At 42.6% G+C, this 16,792-nt stretch overlaps 2 protein-coding genes and 1 pseudogene across 2 annotated transcripts; 2 read left to right on the top strand and 1 right to left on the bottom strand.

Moving 5' to 3' along the window:
• Window positions 1-5,681: 5,681 nt before the first annotated feature.
• On the bottom strand, window positions 5,682-6,695 carry LOC124041104 (annotated as a pseudogene).
• A 1,062-nt stretch (window positions 6,696-7,757) lies between these two features.
• On the top strand, window positions 7,758-10,004 carry LOC124035000 (tubulin alpha chain-like). The gene is made up of 4 exons (XM_046348386.1): window positions 7,758-7,951; window positions 8,333-8,555; window positions 8,718-8,866; window positions 8,945-10,004. The coding sequence occupies exons 1-4, from the start codon at window positions 7,949-7,951 to the stop codon at window positions 9,920-9,922; spliced, it is 1,353 nt and encodes a 450-aa protein (XP_046204342.1). The 5' UTR covers window positions 7,758-7,948; the 3' UTR covers window positions 9,923-10,004.
• Window positions 10,005-10,713: 709 nt separating this feature from the next.
• Window positions 10,714-15,248, top strand: LOC124001629 (transmembrane protein 263-like). Its single transcript, XM_046308637.1, has 3 exons — window positions 10,714-10,986; window positions 12,801-12,874; window positions 13,475-15,248. The coding sequence occupies exons 2-3, from the start codon at window positions 12,808-12,810 to the stop codon at window positions 13,771-13,773; spliced, it is 366 nt and encodes a 121-aa protein (XP_046164593.1). The 5' UTR covers window positions 10,714-10,986; window positions 12,801-12,807; the 3' UTR covers window positions 13,774-15,248.
• The last annotated feature ends 1,544 nt before the right edge of the window (window positions 15,249-16,792 follow it).

Genomic DNA, 16,792 nt, shown 5'->3' with positions numbered 1-16,792 from the left:
GACTACCGTGCTGAACAAGAAAACTTTACCAGATACTTCTTCTGTGGTTTGTATATGGCTGTTGGTAGACATCTTTAAGTGTATGACCACGACCAACTGGACTGGAGTGTGGACCAGACAGGAAAGGTATAAATGCGAAACGAAATACATAATTACTTACACCCCCTGAATATTTTCTCAGCAGTTCACTTATGCTTGGCTCTTCAACACCATTACTCATTCAATCTGATAAAAATCTCTCCCTTTCCCTCCAATATGGCTGGCACTGAAATAGCACATGTTCCACTGTCTCCATCTCCTCCTGACAGTGATCACACTTCCCAGTCAATGTTTTCCTACCAATTTCAATATACTGTTGTGTGTCCCAGTCTTAGTCTTGTGATTACACTTTCTCTCTTGACCAGAGGACCTCCCTGCCCCCATCAGTGCATATATTCAAGACACCATAGTACTGAGTTCTTAAATGTTCACTTACAATATTTACTGGATCTACTCCTTCCTCACCAGCTCTTACCCTCTCAAGAAACCCTAGGTTTATAATTGACTTAGTGAGCAACCAAGGTGGGATAGCAGGAAGAACCACAGAGGGGCTGAACTCCTTCCCAAACAGTCCCATCTCTGTCGCCATGGCTCATGCCATTACCTATCCACACAAAACTTGTATTCAGATCTTGTTCATGCTCCCAGCACTCTAGGAGCACTTTTTTGTAGGATGTGTAACCTTATGTCCTTGAAGATTTACCCAATATGTCATGGTTAGTTGTTGTTGTCTTGTCAATTTTAACGGCATTATCAGATACTGAGTTTCACAAATATTTTTTTTACCACACATGTAATCCAGCTAAGGAATGTATAGGGCAATTCCATGGTAACGAAACTGGGCTGAATTGCTCAGTAGAGTACAGTACAGAAGAGAACAGTAGAGTACATACAGCAGTACAGCAATACTCAACTTTTTAAAAACTTTACTGTACTCTACTGTACTGTGTTCTCTAAACTTGTGAAAACTTAGACGTCTACGATTGGTTTAGATTTGGTCTGGTCCGGACCAAATCTGAACCAATCATGGAGGTCTAGGTTTTGACCAAATCAAGGCTGGTCTGAACCGGACCAAAAATCAACATCTGTGGACATTGAAAAAGAACACTGGACCATAACAAAAAATGATGTCTGTGGGTGTTGAAATCAAGGCCAGGGGGGACTGACCAAATTTCAACTACTTCTCAGGGTCCATGGGTCCATTGGTCGGTGCTCAGTGGGTAAGGATGCTCGTTACAGTAAAGGAAAAGAGAGGTGGCATTAGGGAGCGAAATGTGTAAATATCTCAAAGAAATGTGGGATTTTGGTAATGAAATTTCAAGGCACATGGCAATGTTTCTTATACTTACAAAAGGCAAATAAGTTATCCAAAACTAAATCAACAGTTTTATTTATTAGGGAAGTATTCAGACCCCTTGACATTTCCCAAAGTTTGTTACGTTACACCCTTATTCTAAAATTGATTAAATAAATAATGATTTTTTTCCCCTTAACAATCTACACACAATACCCCACAATGGCAAAGCAAAAACTGAAAATCACTTTTACTTAAGTATGCAGACCCTTCACTCAGTACTTTGTTGAAGCACCTTTGGCAGCGATTACAGCCTCGAGTCGTCTTGGGTATTATGCTACATGCTTGGCACACCTGTATTTGGGGAGTTTCTCCCATTCTTCTCTGCAGACCCTCTCAAGCTCTGTCAGGTTGGATGTGGAGTGTTCCTGCACAGCTATTTTCAGGTCTCTCCAGAGATGTTTGATCGGGTTCTGAGTGCTCTGGAGCAGGTTTTCAACAAGGTTAAAACTCTGTACTTTGATCAGTTTATCTTTCCCTCAATCCTGACCAGTCTCCCGGTCCCTGTCACTGAAAAACATCCCAACAGCATGATTCTGCCACCCCCATGCTTCACCGTAGGGATGGTGCAAGGTTTCCTCCAGACATGACGCTTGGCATTCAGGCCAAAGAGTTCAATCTTGGTTTCATCAGACCAGAGAATCTTGTTTCTCGTGGTTTGAGAGTCCTTTAGGTCCCCTTTGACGAACTCCAAGCGGGCTGTCATGTGCCTTCTACTGAGGACTGTCTTCTGTTAGGCTAATCTACCATAAAGGCCTGATTGGTGGAGTGCTGCAGAGATGGGAGAACCTTCCAGAAGGACAATCATCTCCACAGAGGAACTCTGGAGCTCTGTCAGAGTGACCATTGGGTTCTTGGTCACCTCCCTGACCAAGGCCCTTCTCCCCTGATTGCTCATTTCTGCCAGACGGCCAGCTCTAGGGAGAGTCTTGGTGGTTTCAAACTTCTTCCATTTAAGAATGATGGAGGCCACTGTGTTCTTGGGACCTTCAATGCTGCAGACATTTTTTGGTACCCTTCCCCAGATCTGTGCCTTGACACAATCCTGTCTCGGAGCTCTACGGACAATTCCTTCGACCTCATGGCTTGGTTTTTGCTCTGACATGCACTCAACCGTGGGACCTTATATAGACAGGTGTGTGCCATTCCAAATCATGTCCAATTAATTGAATTTACCACAGGTGGACTCCAATCAAGTTGTAGAAACATCTCAAGGATGATCAATGGAAACAGGATGCACCTGAGCTCAATTTCGAGTTTCATAGCAAAGGGTCTGAATACTTATGTAAAAAAGGTATTTCTGTTTTTTTATTTGTAATACATTTGCAAAAATGTCTAAAAACTTGTTTTCGCTTTGTCTTTATGGGGCATTGTGTGTAGATTGATGGGAAAAAAAGATTTACCGGTAATCAATTTTAGAATTTGGAAAAAGTGAAGGGGTCTGAATACTTTGATATTAGCTGGTAGGAGGCTTTACTTAAAGATGATTGTGTTTTGATGTATTTCTAATACCTTTTAAGACTTTTTCTGGTAGATGTTTTCTAAGAGCCCCTTTCCATCTGTTTGATCAGATGGAAAGGGGGTCAAAGCCTTTATTCTTCCTAATATTTAGGATAGAAAATGGTTGTAAAATTTAAATATGCCTCCATAATTTTTTTTTTGACTCTTTGATTTAAATTGGCACAAGATTTGACATGTTCCTATGAACTTCACATGTTGGCGCTCATGGGTCCTTTTACATGGAAATGCCCTGTAGCAAGCCTGCAATCTGTTTGCAATTGGGTCCAGTGCTTTCAGAAATTATTCATACCCTTTGACTTATTCCACATTTTGTTGTGTTACAGACTGAATTCAAAATGGTCTAAATTGATTTTTTCATTCTATACACAAGAGTTTCTCTCTACACACAATACCCCATAAGTGAAAGCATGTTTTTAGAAATATCTGCTAATGTTTTGAAATGAAATACAGAACTATCTTATATACATTACTCTTCACACCCCTGAGTTAATACATGCTAGAATCACCTTTGTATCTAAGAGCTTTGCACATCTGGATTGTACAATATTTGCACATTATTATTTTTCAAATTCTTCATGCTCTTTCAAGTTGGTTGTTGATCATTGCTAGACAGCCATTTTCAAGTCTTGCCATATATTTTCAAGCTGATTTAAGTCCAAACTGTAACTAGGCAACTCAGGAACATTCATGGTCTTCTTGGTAAGCCACTCCAGTGTATATTTGGCCTTGTGTTTTAGGTTATTGTTCTGCTGAAAGGTGAATTTGTCTCCCAGTGTGTGTTGGAAAGCAGACTGAACCAGGTTTTCCTCTAGGATTTTGCCTGTACTTAGCTCTCTTCCATACATTTCTATCACAAAACATATGAAGTGGTACTCAGTGATGTGTTGGATTTGCACCATTGATACACCATCCAAAGTATAATTAATAACTTACCCATGCTCAAAGGGATATTCAATGTTTGCTTTATTTACATTTTTACCCATCTACCAATAGGTGCACTTCTTAAATGGTAATTCTGTTCTACATGTTATGCCTGATGGTTTAATGGATCCTGGTACTGCTCTCTGACCTAACCTGACCTCCCACCTCTGACATCCCTCTGACTATCAGAAAATGTTCAGTTAATCATTACCATGTTCAATTTTCCATTGGGGCTGTTGAGCACAGTGACACCGGAAGCTGTGAGGGCATTACCTCACCTCGCTCATCAACTCATCCCTGACCGTTGGCTACGTCCCTTCCGTCTTCAAAAGAGCGAGAGTTGCACCCCTTCTGAAAAAACCTACACTCGATCCCTCCGATGTCAACAATTACAGACCAGTATCCCTTCTTTCTTTTCTCTCCAAAACTCTTGAACGTGCTGTCCTTGGCCAGCTCTCCCGCTATCTCTCTCTGAATGACCTTCTTGATCCAAATCAGTCAGGTTTCAAGACTAGTCATTCAACTGAGACTGCTCTCCTCTGTATCACGGAGGCGCTCCGCACTAAAGCTAACTCTCTCTCCTCTGCTCTCATCCTTCTAGATCTATCGGCTGCCTTCGATACTGTGAACCATCAGATCCTCCTCTCCACCCTCTCCGAGTTGGGCATCTCCGGCGCGGCCCACGCTTGGATTGCGTCCTACCTGACAGGTCACTCCTACCAGGTGGCGTGGCGAAATCTGTCTCCTCACCAATACCACTGGTGTCCCCAGGGCTCTGTTCTTGGCCCTCTCCTATTCTCGCTATACACCAACTTGGCTCTGTCATAACCTCACATGGTCTCTCTTATCATTGCTATGCAGACACACACAATTAATCTTCTCCTTTCCCCCTTCTGATGACCAGGTGGCGAATCGCATCTCTGCATGTCTGGCAGACATATCAGTGTGGATGACGGATCACCACCTCAAGCTGAACCTCGGCAAGACGGAGCTGCTCTTCCTCCCGGGGAAGGACTGCCCGTTCCATGATCTCGCCATCACGGTTGACAACTCCATTGTGTCCTCCTCCCAGAGCGCCAAGAACCTTGGCGTGATCCTGGACAACACCCTGTCGTTCTCAACTAACATCAAGGCGGTGGCCCGTTCCTGTAGGTTCATGCTCTAATCCGCAGAGTACCCTGCCTCACACAGGAAGCGGCGCAGGTCCTAATCCAGGCACTTGTCATCTCCCGTCTGGATTACTGCAACTCGCTGTTGGCTGGGCTCCCTGCCTGTGCCATTAAACCCCTTCAACTCATCCAGAACGCCGCAGCCCGTCTGGTGTTCAACCTTCCCAAGTTCTCTCACGTCACCCCGCTCCTCCGTTCTCTCCACTGGCTTCCAGTTGAAGCTCGCATCCGCTACAAGACCATGGTGCTTGCCTACGGAGCTGTGAGGGGAACGGCACCTCAGTACCTCCAGGCTCTGATCAGGCCCTACACCCAAACAAGGGCACTGCGTTCATCCACCTCTGGCCTGCTCGCCTCCCTACCACTGAGGAAGTACAGCTCCGCTCAGCCCAGTCAAAACTGTTCAATGGTGGAACAAACTCCCTCACGACGCCAGGACAGCGGAGTCAATCACCACCTTCCGGAGACACCTGAAACCCCACCTCTTTAAGGAATACCTAGGATAGGTTAAGTAATCCCTCTCACCCCACCCCCCCTAAGTTTTAGATGCACTATTGTTAAGTGACTGTCCCACTGGATGTCATAAGGTGAATGCACCAATTTGTAAGTCGCTCTGGATAAGAGCGTCTGCTAAATGACTTAAATGTAAATGTTAAATGCACTAACTGTCAGGGCCATTAGGTGCTGTAGAGAGCTCTCAGCCTCCTCCCCCTAACAGGATGGTCCATAGGCACATATTTAAAACTGTGCCAGAACCTCCACAGGAACACAGTACCTCCCTGGAGAGCACAGGCAAGATGCAACCAACTATCTAGGCACAAAACCAAAGCATGAATTGCTGTCTTACCTTGTCCATAGACAACTTAGGGTAAGGAAACCAATGTATCATTTTCTAAAATGGGTGAATAATACCTTTAATATGTTCATTTTAACTGCCATATTGATTACTTCTCATCACAGATTTGAATATTCTAGTGTTGTATAGAATACATACAACAAACAAGTGATTGGTGGAGCACTTAGCATTTGGCTATGTACATACCTATTAAGGACAATACATCCACCTTGCTGACCATTTTCTCTTTCTCAAGCTGTTGCTTGAATCCTTCTTGGTTGAAGACCCTTGACATCATCAGTCCAAAGATGGACCCAAAGATGTGGAGCAGCATGATGGTATTCAGGGACCCTGCCTGTGTGTTGACATTACAATCCTATTGATTTTGTTGTTTTAACTTTGAAACAAATTGAACGAAGCGAACTAAAACCAAAAACCAGATATTTCCTCTGTACTACAAAGACTCAAAGCCATTTAGGATAACTGCCCACTACAGAGCCATCGCTGCCACCAGGAGGGTAAATCCAGATCTTCTGAATCTACATCACACCAGTAATGTGGCCAGAAAGCCAAATCCCAGAATCACCATCATGTTCAAACCTGGAATTCAGTATATAGATAAAAATGGTACACATAATGTTGGTGTCATAGAAAGAAAGGGAGAGTGGGGAAATAAGTGTAGACCCTACAATATCATCCATTAAATGTCAATAATTACAACAAAACCATTTAAGGGTAGAAAACTTCTGCTGGGCCCTGTTCATGCCACCTGCTTTTTGAGGCCTACCAATGTGGATTTACAGGCCAGGGTGGCAGGCCTGACCTCCTGGATGGACTTACCTAACCTCCTGCCCATCAGGCCTGTTACGGAAGACTATGAGCAGGTTTCCCAGACAATGATTAAGTATTGTCCTGGACAACAACAACAAAATTCAATGGAGAAACTGTGTAGTGCCATTTATTTCCCTCTGACATTATATCAGTTTTTATTAAATATAAAACACACAATTTTATATTTGGATCACATACATCTATGCTCTAACTAAACTAAACTATGATAGAAATTCCAATAGTAGTGTGTCTTAATTAAAATAAATTCAATGTTTTCAATGGAGATCTCCATTTTGTCATGTTTTTCCAACTTCTAAAAATATTTTAAGCCACTTAATCCCAAAAAGCTTTCACTATCATTTTAAAGCGCCTAGATTTTTTTGTTACCTGAGAAAGTAATTTCTGAAGATTCTTCAAGAGGTACATGCTGGTTTAAGGTCAACCCTGTAACTTGAACTGAATTCTAGTTTTAATATGGTAAAACTATTCCTTTAAACGTTTTTATTTAAAAAGTACTATTTAACATCTTTATAGTCACATTTAGAGTAATTCTTTGTAATTTAACCTCTTGAGATGGGAAAACATGTATGTCATGAAGTTGAATATGTGCTCTTCATAACAGAAAGCTTTTGGGGGACAGAATTACACTATCCAAAAGGCACTCTATTCATTGAATGACCCCTCTATACAAAATTAATTTTAGTCCAGTGCTAGGCTCCTAAGAAAATCAGAATGGCACTTCCATTATTGAATCATGAAATAGATAGGCTATAACAATGGTATTCAAATCCTACCCAGGAGGTGCGGAGTACTGCTGGATTTATGTTCTAACATGATTAATTGCACCCACCTGGTGTCCCAGGTCTAAGTCAGTCCATGATTAGAGGGGAATATTAAAATAAAAGCAGTGATACTAGCTTGGAGATCCAGATTTGAATTTGGGGGGGGCAATAGTATAACCTGATATCACCCTATTGTTAGGTACAACTTGGTAGCTAAAAATGACATTAGCCCTTTAAATCAATGTCAATTGAAAGCCACACCCCCACAATTGATTGCTGAAGCATCTATAAGCCAGGCCCATTTTACAATTTGTTTTGGGTTAGTGGGCTCTTGTGGTGTGATTTTGACAAATCTGGTTTTGCTGAAACTTAATGGTTGATATGAAATATTTTTGACTGTTTGCACTTGTGATTTACATGAAGAATCTGTTGAACTGTGTAAGGATTTGGTAAAGGATTCATTCCTCAATCACATTCCATTTGTAGCTGCTGAACAATGGTAAGCTGAAGTTTACTACAATGCTTTGGCATCTTACTAATTTAGTGATCTTTTCTAATCTAATACCCATTTTGAGCTTCCCTCTGGAGTTATGTCTGTGCCAGTGGAGGCTATTGCAGAGAGGATGGTTCATAATGGTTGGGACTGCATCAAATTCATGGAAACTGTCTTATATTTGATACCATTCTGCTACAGCCATTGCTCTTCCCCAATTAAGGTGCACCAACCTCCTGTGGTTTGCACTAGTATTCAGGCCAAAAGTACATTTTAAGTTGAGCAACTCTGTCATGACTCCAAATAGTTGGGCTACATTATGCAATATAGCACAGTTTGAAAATGGTAGGCTATGCACTTAAACTTCAGCTACTCTTCTCTTGACAGAGGGAGTGCATTTCTATACACATTGGCCAAGCAGGTGTCCAGATGGGCAATGCATGTTGGGAGTTGTATTGCCTGGAGCATGGTTTCCAACCAGATGGGAGACTACATGAATCTAGTACTGCTTCCCTGGCTGATTCCTCGTTTGGTACCTTCTTCAGTGAGACTGGTGGTGGGAAATATGTTCCCAGGGCTATCTTCATAGATTTGGAGCCTACAGTTGTGGGTAAGGAACATATAGTTGTATAGTTAGCTCTACAACCCCAATGGTAAGAAATGGCATGGTGTACATTGACATGTATCTTGAATGGTTTGTACAGCACCTAGTTTAAAAAATATATATAACACTACTTGTCTTTTCTGCATATGCCAATATATTGTATTCTAGATGAAATAAGGAATGGACACTACCGTCAGCTTTATCACCCTGAACAACTCATCAGTGGCAAGGAGGATGCTGCCAATAACTACGCACGTGGCCATTACACAATTGGCAAGGAGATTGTGGAATCTGTACTGGACAGAATGCGTAAAATGGTGAGTGGTTCACTCTAGTTGCAAGTCCCGCCATGGTGCAATTTGGATGAATTGTTAATGAGTGCTCGTTTTCCTCAGGCTGACCCTTGCATTGGACTACAAGGATTCCTTATATTTCATAGTTTTGGAGGTGGGACTGGCTCTGGCTTCGCTTCGCTCTTAATGGAGCGCCTGTCTGTAGATTACGGGAAGAAGTCCAAACTGGAATTCTCAGTCTACCCTGCACCCCAAGTGTCCACGGCAGTTGTGGAGCCCTACAACTCCATCCTGACAACGCATACCACTCTGGAGCACTCTGATTGCTCTTTCATGGTGGACAATGAGGCCATCTTTGACATCTGCAAGCGTAATCTTGGTGTGGAGCGTCCATCTTACACCAATCTGAACCGCCTCGTTGCCCAGATTGTCTCCTCAATTACTGCCTCTTTGCGCTTTGATGGCGCACTCAATGTGGATCTGACTGAGTTCCAGACCAACCTGGTTCCTTACCCCCGTATCCACTTCCCCCTGGTCACTTATGCTCCCATCATCTCAGCAGAAAGGGCCTATCACGAGCAACTCTCTGTTCCTGAGATCACAAATGCCTGCTTTGAACCGGCTAACCAGATGGTCAAGTGTGATCCCAGGCATGGCAAGTACATGGCCTGCTGCTTGCTGTACCGTGGTGACGTGGTACCCAAAGATGTCAACGCAGCCATTGCCCACATCAAGACCTGCAAATCCATCCAATTTGTGGAATGGTGTCCGACAGGTTTCAAGGTGGGGATCAACTACCAGCCGCCTACTGTTGTGCCTGGGGGTGATCTGGCCAAGGTGCAGAGAGCTGTGTGCATGCTGAGTAACACCACAGCTATTGCAGAGGCTTGGAGTCGTTTGGACCACAAGTTTGACCTGATGTATGCCAGGCGGGCCTTTGTGCACTGGTATGTGGGTGAAGGCATGGAGGAGGGGGAGTTCTCTGAGGCCAGAGAGGACATGGCTGCTCTGGAGAAGGATTATGAAGAGGTGGGGGCAGACTCTGGTGATGGTTGTGAGGCGGAAGAGGATGAATACTAAATCTGCCTCCCAACCAGCATTTATACTTGTTCTCCAAGCAGCCTCTTGTCTAATTATAATAAAACTCAGTGTTTGAATTCTTGCACGTGTCATTTACTGTTTTTTTTTACTTGATAAAGCTGACGAATTGGTTGGCAGGTGTGACTGTGTATAACTGGAATGAAAAGGTCCTGGAATGGCGCATAAGTTGTGGGTGGCATGTAAATTGGTCATGGAAGATTAGCGCTTGACAAGATGGCTGGAGTTGTTGGTACATCTGCACTGAACATTTTGTGTGCATTCTGACTTCTTGACTGTAGTGAAGCCTTAAAACCGTGTATCGTGCACCATTAATTATGATGGGTAGGAGTATCTTAATTGACTAGTATAAATCAACCTTTGTCCGTGACTGCACATATTATGCATTACATTGACAAGATTGACCCTGATAATGCACTTTGTCCGCATATTGCAGTGTCATCTAGTGGTTGCCTGTTTAATATACAAATAGAAAAAAATAGCAACTTTTGCATTACGTACGTTAAAATATACCCATTTATCATTGTAAAGCTACATTTATATAAATCGACATTTGTACTACTACGTTGGAAACTGTGCCAAGTTATGCCACCACAGCCCTGAGCTGCTCCACCCCGTTAATATCGGGCAGACTATCCGCGCATGAGGTCTAATACCAACAGGCTCGGAGACAGTTTGTCTACAAGCCATCAGACTGCTGAACACTAACTGGGCTGACCACCTGCAATGTAGCATGCATTCATGCTACACACACAACTACTGCTACCAGACTGATAAAAGCTAAATAAATGTGAACATTTATTCAGTTTCCCCAAAACACTAAATGTTGGACTATAAATTGTTCTTGTATTATACTTATACATTGTTTTATTCTATTCTACTGTTCCATTTACTTAGTATGATATTGTATTTCTTGTGGCAAAGTACCTCGTTTACTGGCTACTTGAGCCATCTCCATTGTAGCTAGTTTGTTCCTCAGAAAAAAAACCCGTTGCTGACAGTTGAGGATAGCTGCAACGTCAGAGAACAGACACAGAAAAAACAAGGTAATTGTACTTTTGTTGACGCGCGATAATTTAAGACGTTAATCGATTTAAATAAACGTGTTATAAGATTTAAAAAGAAAGTCATTTTACACTACGCAATCTCAAAATAAATGAGCGTTAACTAGTTTGCAATTGATCTAGCTACTGTTAGTTAGCTAACGTTAGCTATCCATGCAGTTTCCAACATGAGTGATTTCGCTAGCTAGCTAGTAAAAAGTTTGCTAACAAAGTTGCTTTTCGCCCTTGCACCACTAACTAACTAATTTGAATCTATATATATATATATTCAGACAACTGTTTCAAATTGAGCTAACTAATTGAATGAGAGGATAGCTATTTTGCTAAAACATAAAGCTAACTAACCATCTATGCTAGCCTTACAATTGAGCATGCTAACTAGCTTGTCAAACTCAGTTGGAACACAGTTTGGTTGGGTTATGGCTTGCAAGTATGACTTTATTTCTATTCATCAGATAATAGTACCCAGCTAGCTAAGTAATCTATGTTTCAAACAGGACATTAATTATGTACTGTAACAAGTGTGTATGTCATCTAAACAGTCAATAGTTTTGGAGTTAGCCGAATGACATTGGCAGCCTGCTGCCACGTCAGTGACCATACCCAGCTAAATAACAACTCTTGTTTCTCTTATTTAACTATTTTAGATTGAACGTCTTTTGGATGTTCATTATGCTCACCAAACGATTTTCAAGTAGCTAGTACTTAAATGTAAGTGTGAATAGATTTAATTTATTAAATCGTCTCCATCTCCACATATCTGAGTTAGGTACCACACATTCTGTCTACTGAAACTATATTCATACCAGCTTGGCTCTATGCCTAACTAGGCCTAAAAGGTGGCTTTATTAATGTCTTCAATTGTTGCTTACTTAAGCACAACTGGACCCCTAACCCTTTTACGGTGAAATGAAGGTACTCTATCCAGCACCTAGATATTTTTTGGTCCATTTCTAATTTCCAGACTAGTGCTATGCCTAAAAGAAATAGGATAATTAAAGCTTTTACACCATGGTGTATCTGTGAGTGTGCTATGTTGAACTGTGGGGGGCACGTGAAGAGTGAAGTTTGCTTATAGACGAGGCTAGTTTACTGTAGTGTGAAGTACAGTTTGATGCCACTGTAACTGCCACATAGGAATGCCCTACAGGCTACATGCACATAGAGCTGTTGAACAGCACATGTTTCTACAACACTAATTAGGCCCTAAGATCATGTTCAAAGGTCCTCAGCAAGCATATGACTTATGTTGACTCTGTTCATGGCTTCCCTTCTAAGAATTAGGCTTTATCATGTCTTTGTATTACTATCATGTGCATATCTTCTGTTTGGTGCCGGTAACTTGCCGCTCCGGTCTTGAAATGTCTTCGTGATCCTACTTTGCAGATGGTGCGCTCTGTCGGATAAGAACAAAAAAAAAGCTACCGATTGAGTAAAATAAATGAATTCCATGTATTGTAAATTTCTTGATTTTCATCTTGTTGAGTTGAACATAGCACCCCCCCCCAATCTGGCTCTCTGTCTGCTTATTCTCTGTGCTTCAACAGTAAACAGGTCTGCCTTGTTTGGCGTTGTTAGAAGCAGGCAGCACACCCTGGCTTAAAGTCAGACAGAGGAATGGTTAGTCCAAAGGCAATCCTTCCCCACCTTGTTTTTCAAGAACTTACCTAACCTAACGCCCAACTGCCAGAGGCAAAATGTTTGCTCTATGGTGCCTCATTTGGGAAGAAGTAATGATATAGCCTACTTAAGAGATAATGAATTGGTTGACTTTACCTGTTTTCTCTCCTGCCTAGAGGGAAGATGAGTCAAAGCGAGCAGCAACAGCAGGATGAAATCCCAGCATACCTCAAAGATGAGCATCCAGCAGGTCAGTTCAGTCTCTTTAGTTGCCAAAAACAAGCTGATGAACATTGAATGGACAATGATAACACGTATTGTACACTGACACTCAGTAATGTAGGAGGCTACGTAACAGTAACTTGAATGCCATCCTATCACTGAAGATCTTATTAATAGGCCTAACGACAGTAAACCGGAACTTGTTTAAATGTCCTCACAAATTCGATGTCTGAGTGAATCTTAATATGTCTGAGGCATTTTTATTTGTACCAATAGGTGGCATTACCGTTCCATCTTCTGCATTGTTAGTGGCTCTACAGTTTCTGTCTAGCCCACCACACACTGATACCTTTGTCATTAGAAGCAATGAGGGCTATTGAGGGCCATTGTAACTATATTTAGCTTTATCTTTCTAGTGGAGCTATTACTCTATCATGTGGTCACAATAGACCATTCTAAACAGAAGACATGGTTCAATGACACAAACTTCCATGTAGGAGCCTATTCATCATTCTATTGTGGCACTGTCTGTACAATGTGGAACAGAGCTTTTTCCATAAACTGGGGAAGTTGCTCTTTTCCTCTGCTTAACTTCTCTCAACAATAACACCCTATTGTCTCTCATCAGACGGTAACAAGGATCACCCTGCGCCTCAGCCAGGCATGTTCTCCAGAGTGACTGGAGGACTCTTCAGTGTCACTAAAGGTGCTGTGGGAGCCACTGTGGGTGGGGTGGCCTGGATAGGAGGGAAGAGCTTCGACATGACCAAGACCGCTGTCACCTCAGTGGCCGCTGTACCTGGCATTGGGGTGGGGCTGGTGAAAGGAGGGGTGTGTGCTGTAGCTGGATGCGTGTCTGCAGTAGGCTCAGCGGTGGCCAATAAAGTTCCTATTGGAGGAGGCAAGAAGAAGGACAAGTCTGACTGAGGAAGGGACGGACGGCGATGCCGTTTTGTCTGTTTCGTCTACAGTGTGAAGGGGCCTGGAGGGCTACAGAGGATTCAAAGTTGTGTGTGTGTTCTCTTTTTGTGGTGGCCTACACTCTGATCCGTAAGTGTCTATGGACCACTCTCATTATGTGGCGGCCTGGTCACAGAGGGGGAGACTAATTAAGTGGTTTCCTGGTCAGTAGTGCAGGGGCCACCACACCCGTCTTTGTCTGCAAAATAACCAGTGCCTCAAACTGTTGGAATATGAAATGACTGACTGTGAATGTTGTATTTACTCTGTAGATAAAAACCAGCCAAGAAAATATTAGGCTTATTTTATTGCTTAGTATTTGTTCCATCTCCTGGTTGCTGTTTAAGAAACAGGCCAAGAACATTTTCACAATGTTTAAGGCGGTGTTCATGTTCACTGCTGTGTTTGGCAGTCAGACAATCAGTGATCGATGCCTAGTCCGGCACCTCTAACAGTAAATAAAAAGGATCTCATGGGGGGGGTTTGGTGCTGGGACTGCACAGGGGGTTACTACCTTGACCCCCGAGCAGAGGTGTGGTTCAGATCGAAGAAGCCAGCACCGGGCTGCTCCAACCACCGAGGCAGCGCCTTGTTTTGAAAAGCATTGGAAACGGCGGGGAGTTGATGGCTGCACTCCATCTCTCTGATTGATTTTATTTCTGAGATTACGGACTCTATGCGTCTGGGGCCCAGCCGCTCAGCCTTGGTGCTCTTTCCCACAACAACACTCATCACTCTCCCACCCCTCCCCAATAATTACTGCGGCACGCTGGGGTTTCAACGCTACCTGCAAGGGCTATGGTAGACTGAACACTGCTAGGGAAGTCGATGTTCCTGACTAGATGTTTATGCTGGTGGATATTGTTTTCTTTTGTTTTTTCTTCTTCCCCTGTAAAGTATACGATTTATATCTCAAACTCCCCATTCCTGATGTGAGGGGGATTTCTTTTTTCGTAGGGATATTATTTCTCCACCAGGGAAATGCTCTAAAGTGGACATGTTCATTTCCATTCATCTTTTTCATCTTCAGAAAACGCACTCTGGTGCAAGTAATGTAACCTTATGTTTTTCAATGACAAAGTAGTTTTAGGATCCGTTTCCCCTTTGATGGTATGGACTCTTCATTTTTTCACTGATGGTGCGTTGAATCGCAGAGCTCTGTCACTGCTGTTCCTTCCTCTCTTGCTATATTTTGATCTTTCACTTTACAGCAAGGTGCCTTATTCCCACAAGAAAGCCTGAACTAAAGTAACTTTTTCATATTTTTAACCTACCACTAATATATCTATCATCTTATTCCGTTGTCCACATCTTGTTCTACTGCCAAAAAACAAACCAGCCTACTTTAGCATTAACCATTTCTGAATACATTTAAGGAGTTGTCTTTTTCTATTGTTTGTATTAGAAATAAAATGTATTCATATTATTAATATACAGTTCCAGTCAAGTTTGGACACCCTTTGCCTTGATGACAGCTTTGTACACTCGTGGCATTCTCTCAACCAGCTTCATGAGGTATGAATGCATTTTAATTAACAGATGTGCCTTGTTAAATGTACATTTTGGGAATTTCTAGGTTTGAGCCAATCAGTTGTGTTGTGACAAGTAGGGGTGGTATACAGAAGATTTTTATTTTTTATTTTTATTTCACCTTTATTTAACCAGGTAGGCTAGTTGAGAACAAGTTCTCATTTGCAACTGCGACCTGGCCAAGATAAAAGTATAGCAGTGTGAACAGACAACACAGAGTTACACATGGAATAAACAATTAACAAGTCAGTAACACAGTAGAAAAAAAAATGGGCAGTCTATATACAATGTGTGCAAAAGGCATGAGGAGGTAGGCGAATAATACAGTTTTGCAGATTAACACTGGAGTGATAAATGATCAGGTCATGTACAGGTAGAGATATTGGTGTGCAAAAGAGCAGAAAAATAAATAAATAAAAACAGTATAAAAAAAAGTATGGGAATGAGGTAGGTGAAAATGGGTGGGCTATTTTCCTATAAACTATGTACAGCTGCAGCGATCGGTTAGCTGCTCGGATAGCTGATGTTTGAAGTTGGTGAGGGAGATAAAAGTCTCCAACTTCAGCGATTTTTGCAATTCGTTCCAGTCACAGGCAGCAGAGTACTGGAACGAAAGGCGGCCAAATGATGTGTTGGCTTTAGGGATGATCAGTGAGATACACCTGCTGGAGCGCGTGCTACGGATGGGTGTTGCCATCGTGACCAGTGAACTGAGGTAAGGCGGAGCTTTACCTAGCATGGACTTGTAGATGACCTGGAGCCAGTGGGTCTGGCGACGAATATGTAGTGAGGGCCAGCCGACTAGAGCATACAAGTCGCAGTGGTGGGTGGTATAAGGTGCTTTAGTGACAAAACGGATGGCACTGTGATAGACTGCATCCAGTTTGCTGAGTAGAGTGTTGGAAGCCATTTTGTAGATGACATCGCCGAAGTCGAGGATCGGTAGGATAGTCAGTTTAACTAGGGTAAGCTTGGCAGCGTGAGTGAAGGAGGCTTTGTTGCGGAATAGAAAGCCGACTCTTGATTTGATTGGAGATGTTTGATGTGGGTCTGGAAGGAGAGTTTGCAGTCTAGCCAGACACCTAGGTACTTATAGATGTCCACATATTCAAGGTCGGAACCATCCAGGGTGGTGATGCTAGTCGGGCATGCGGGTAAAACACCAAGTCCATATTATGGCAAGAACCACTCAATTAAGCAAAGAGAAATGACAGTCCATCATTAGTTTAAGACATGAAGGTCAGTCAATATGGAACATTTCATCAACTTTGAAAGTGTCTTCAAGTGCAGTCGCAAAAACCATCAAGCACTATGATGAAACTGGCTCTCATGAGGACCGCTACAGGAAAAGACCCAGAGTTACATCTGCTGCAGAGGATAAGTTCATTAGAGTTACCAGCCTCAGAAATTGCATCCCAAATAAATGCTTCACAGAGTTCAAGTACAAGACACATCT

Source organism: Oncorhynchus gorbuscha, linkage group LG01 (assembly GCF_021184085.1).
Source record: "Oncorhynchus gorbuscha isolate QuinsamMale2020 ecotype Even-year linkage group LG01, OgorEven_v1.0, whole genome shotgun sequence".
Classification (NCBI taxonomy): Eukaryota; Metazoa; Chordata; class Actinopteri; order Salmoniformes; family Salmonidae; genus Oncorhynchus; species Oncorhynchus gorbuscha.
The sequence above is the reverse complement of the archived record's forward strand: the minus strand, read 5'-3'. Positions and strand labels throughout refer to the sequence as shown.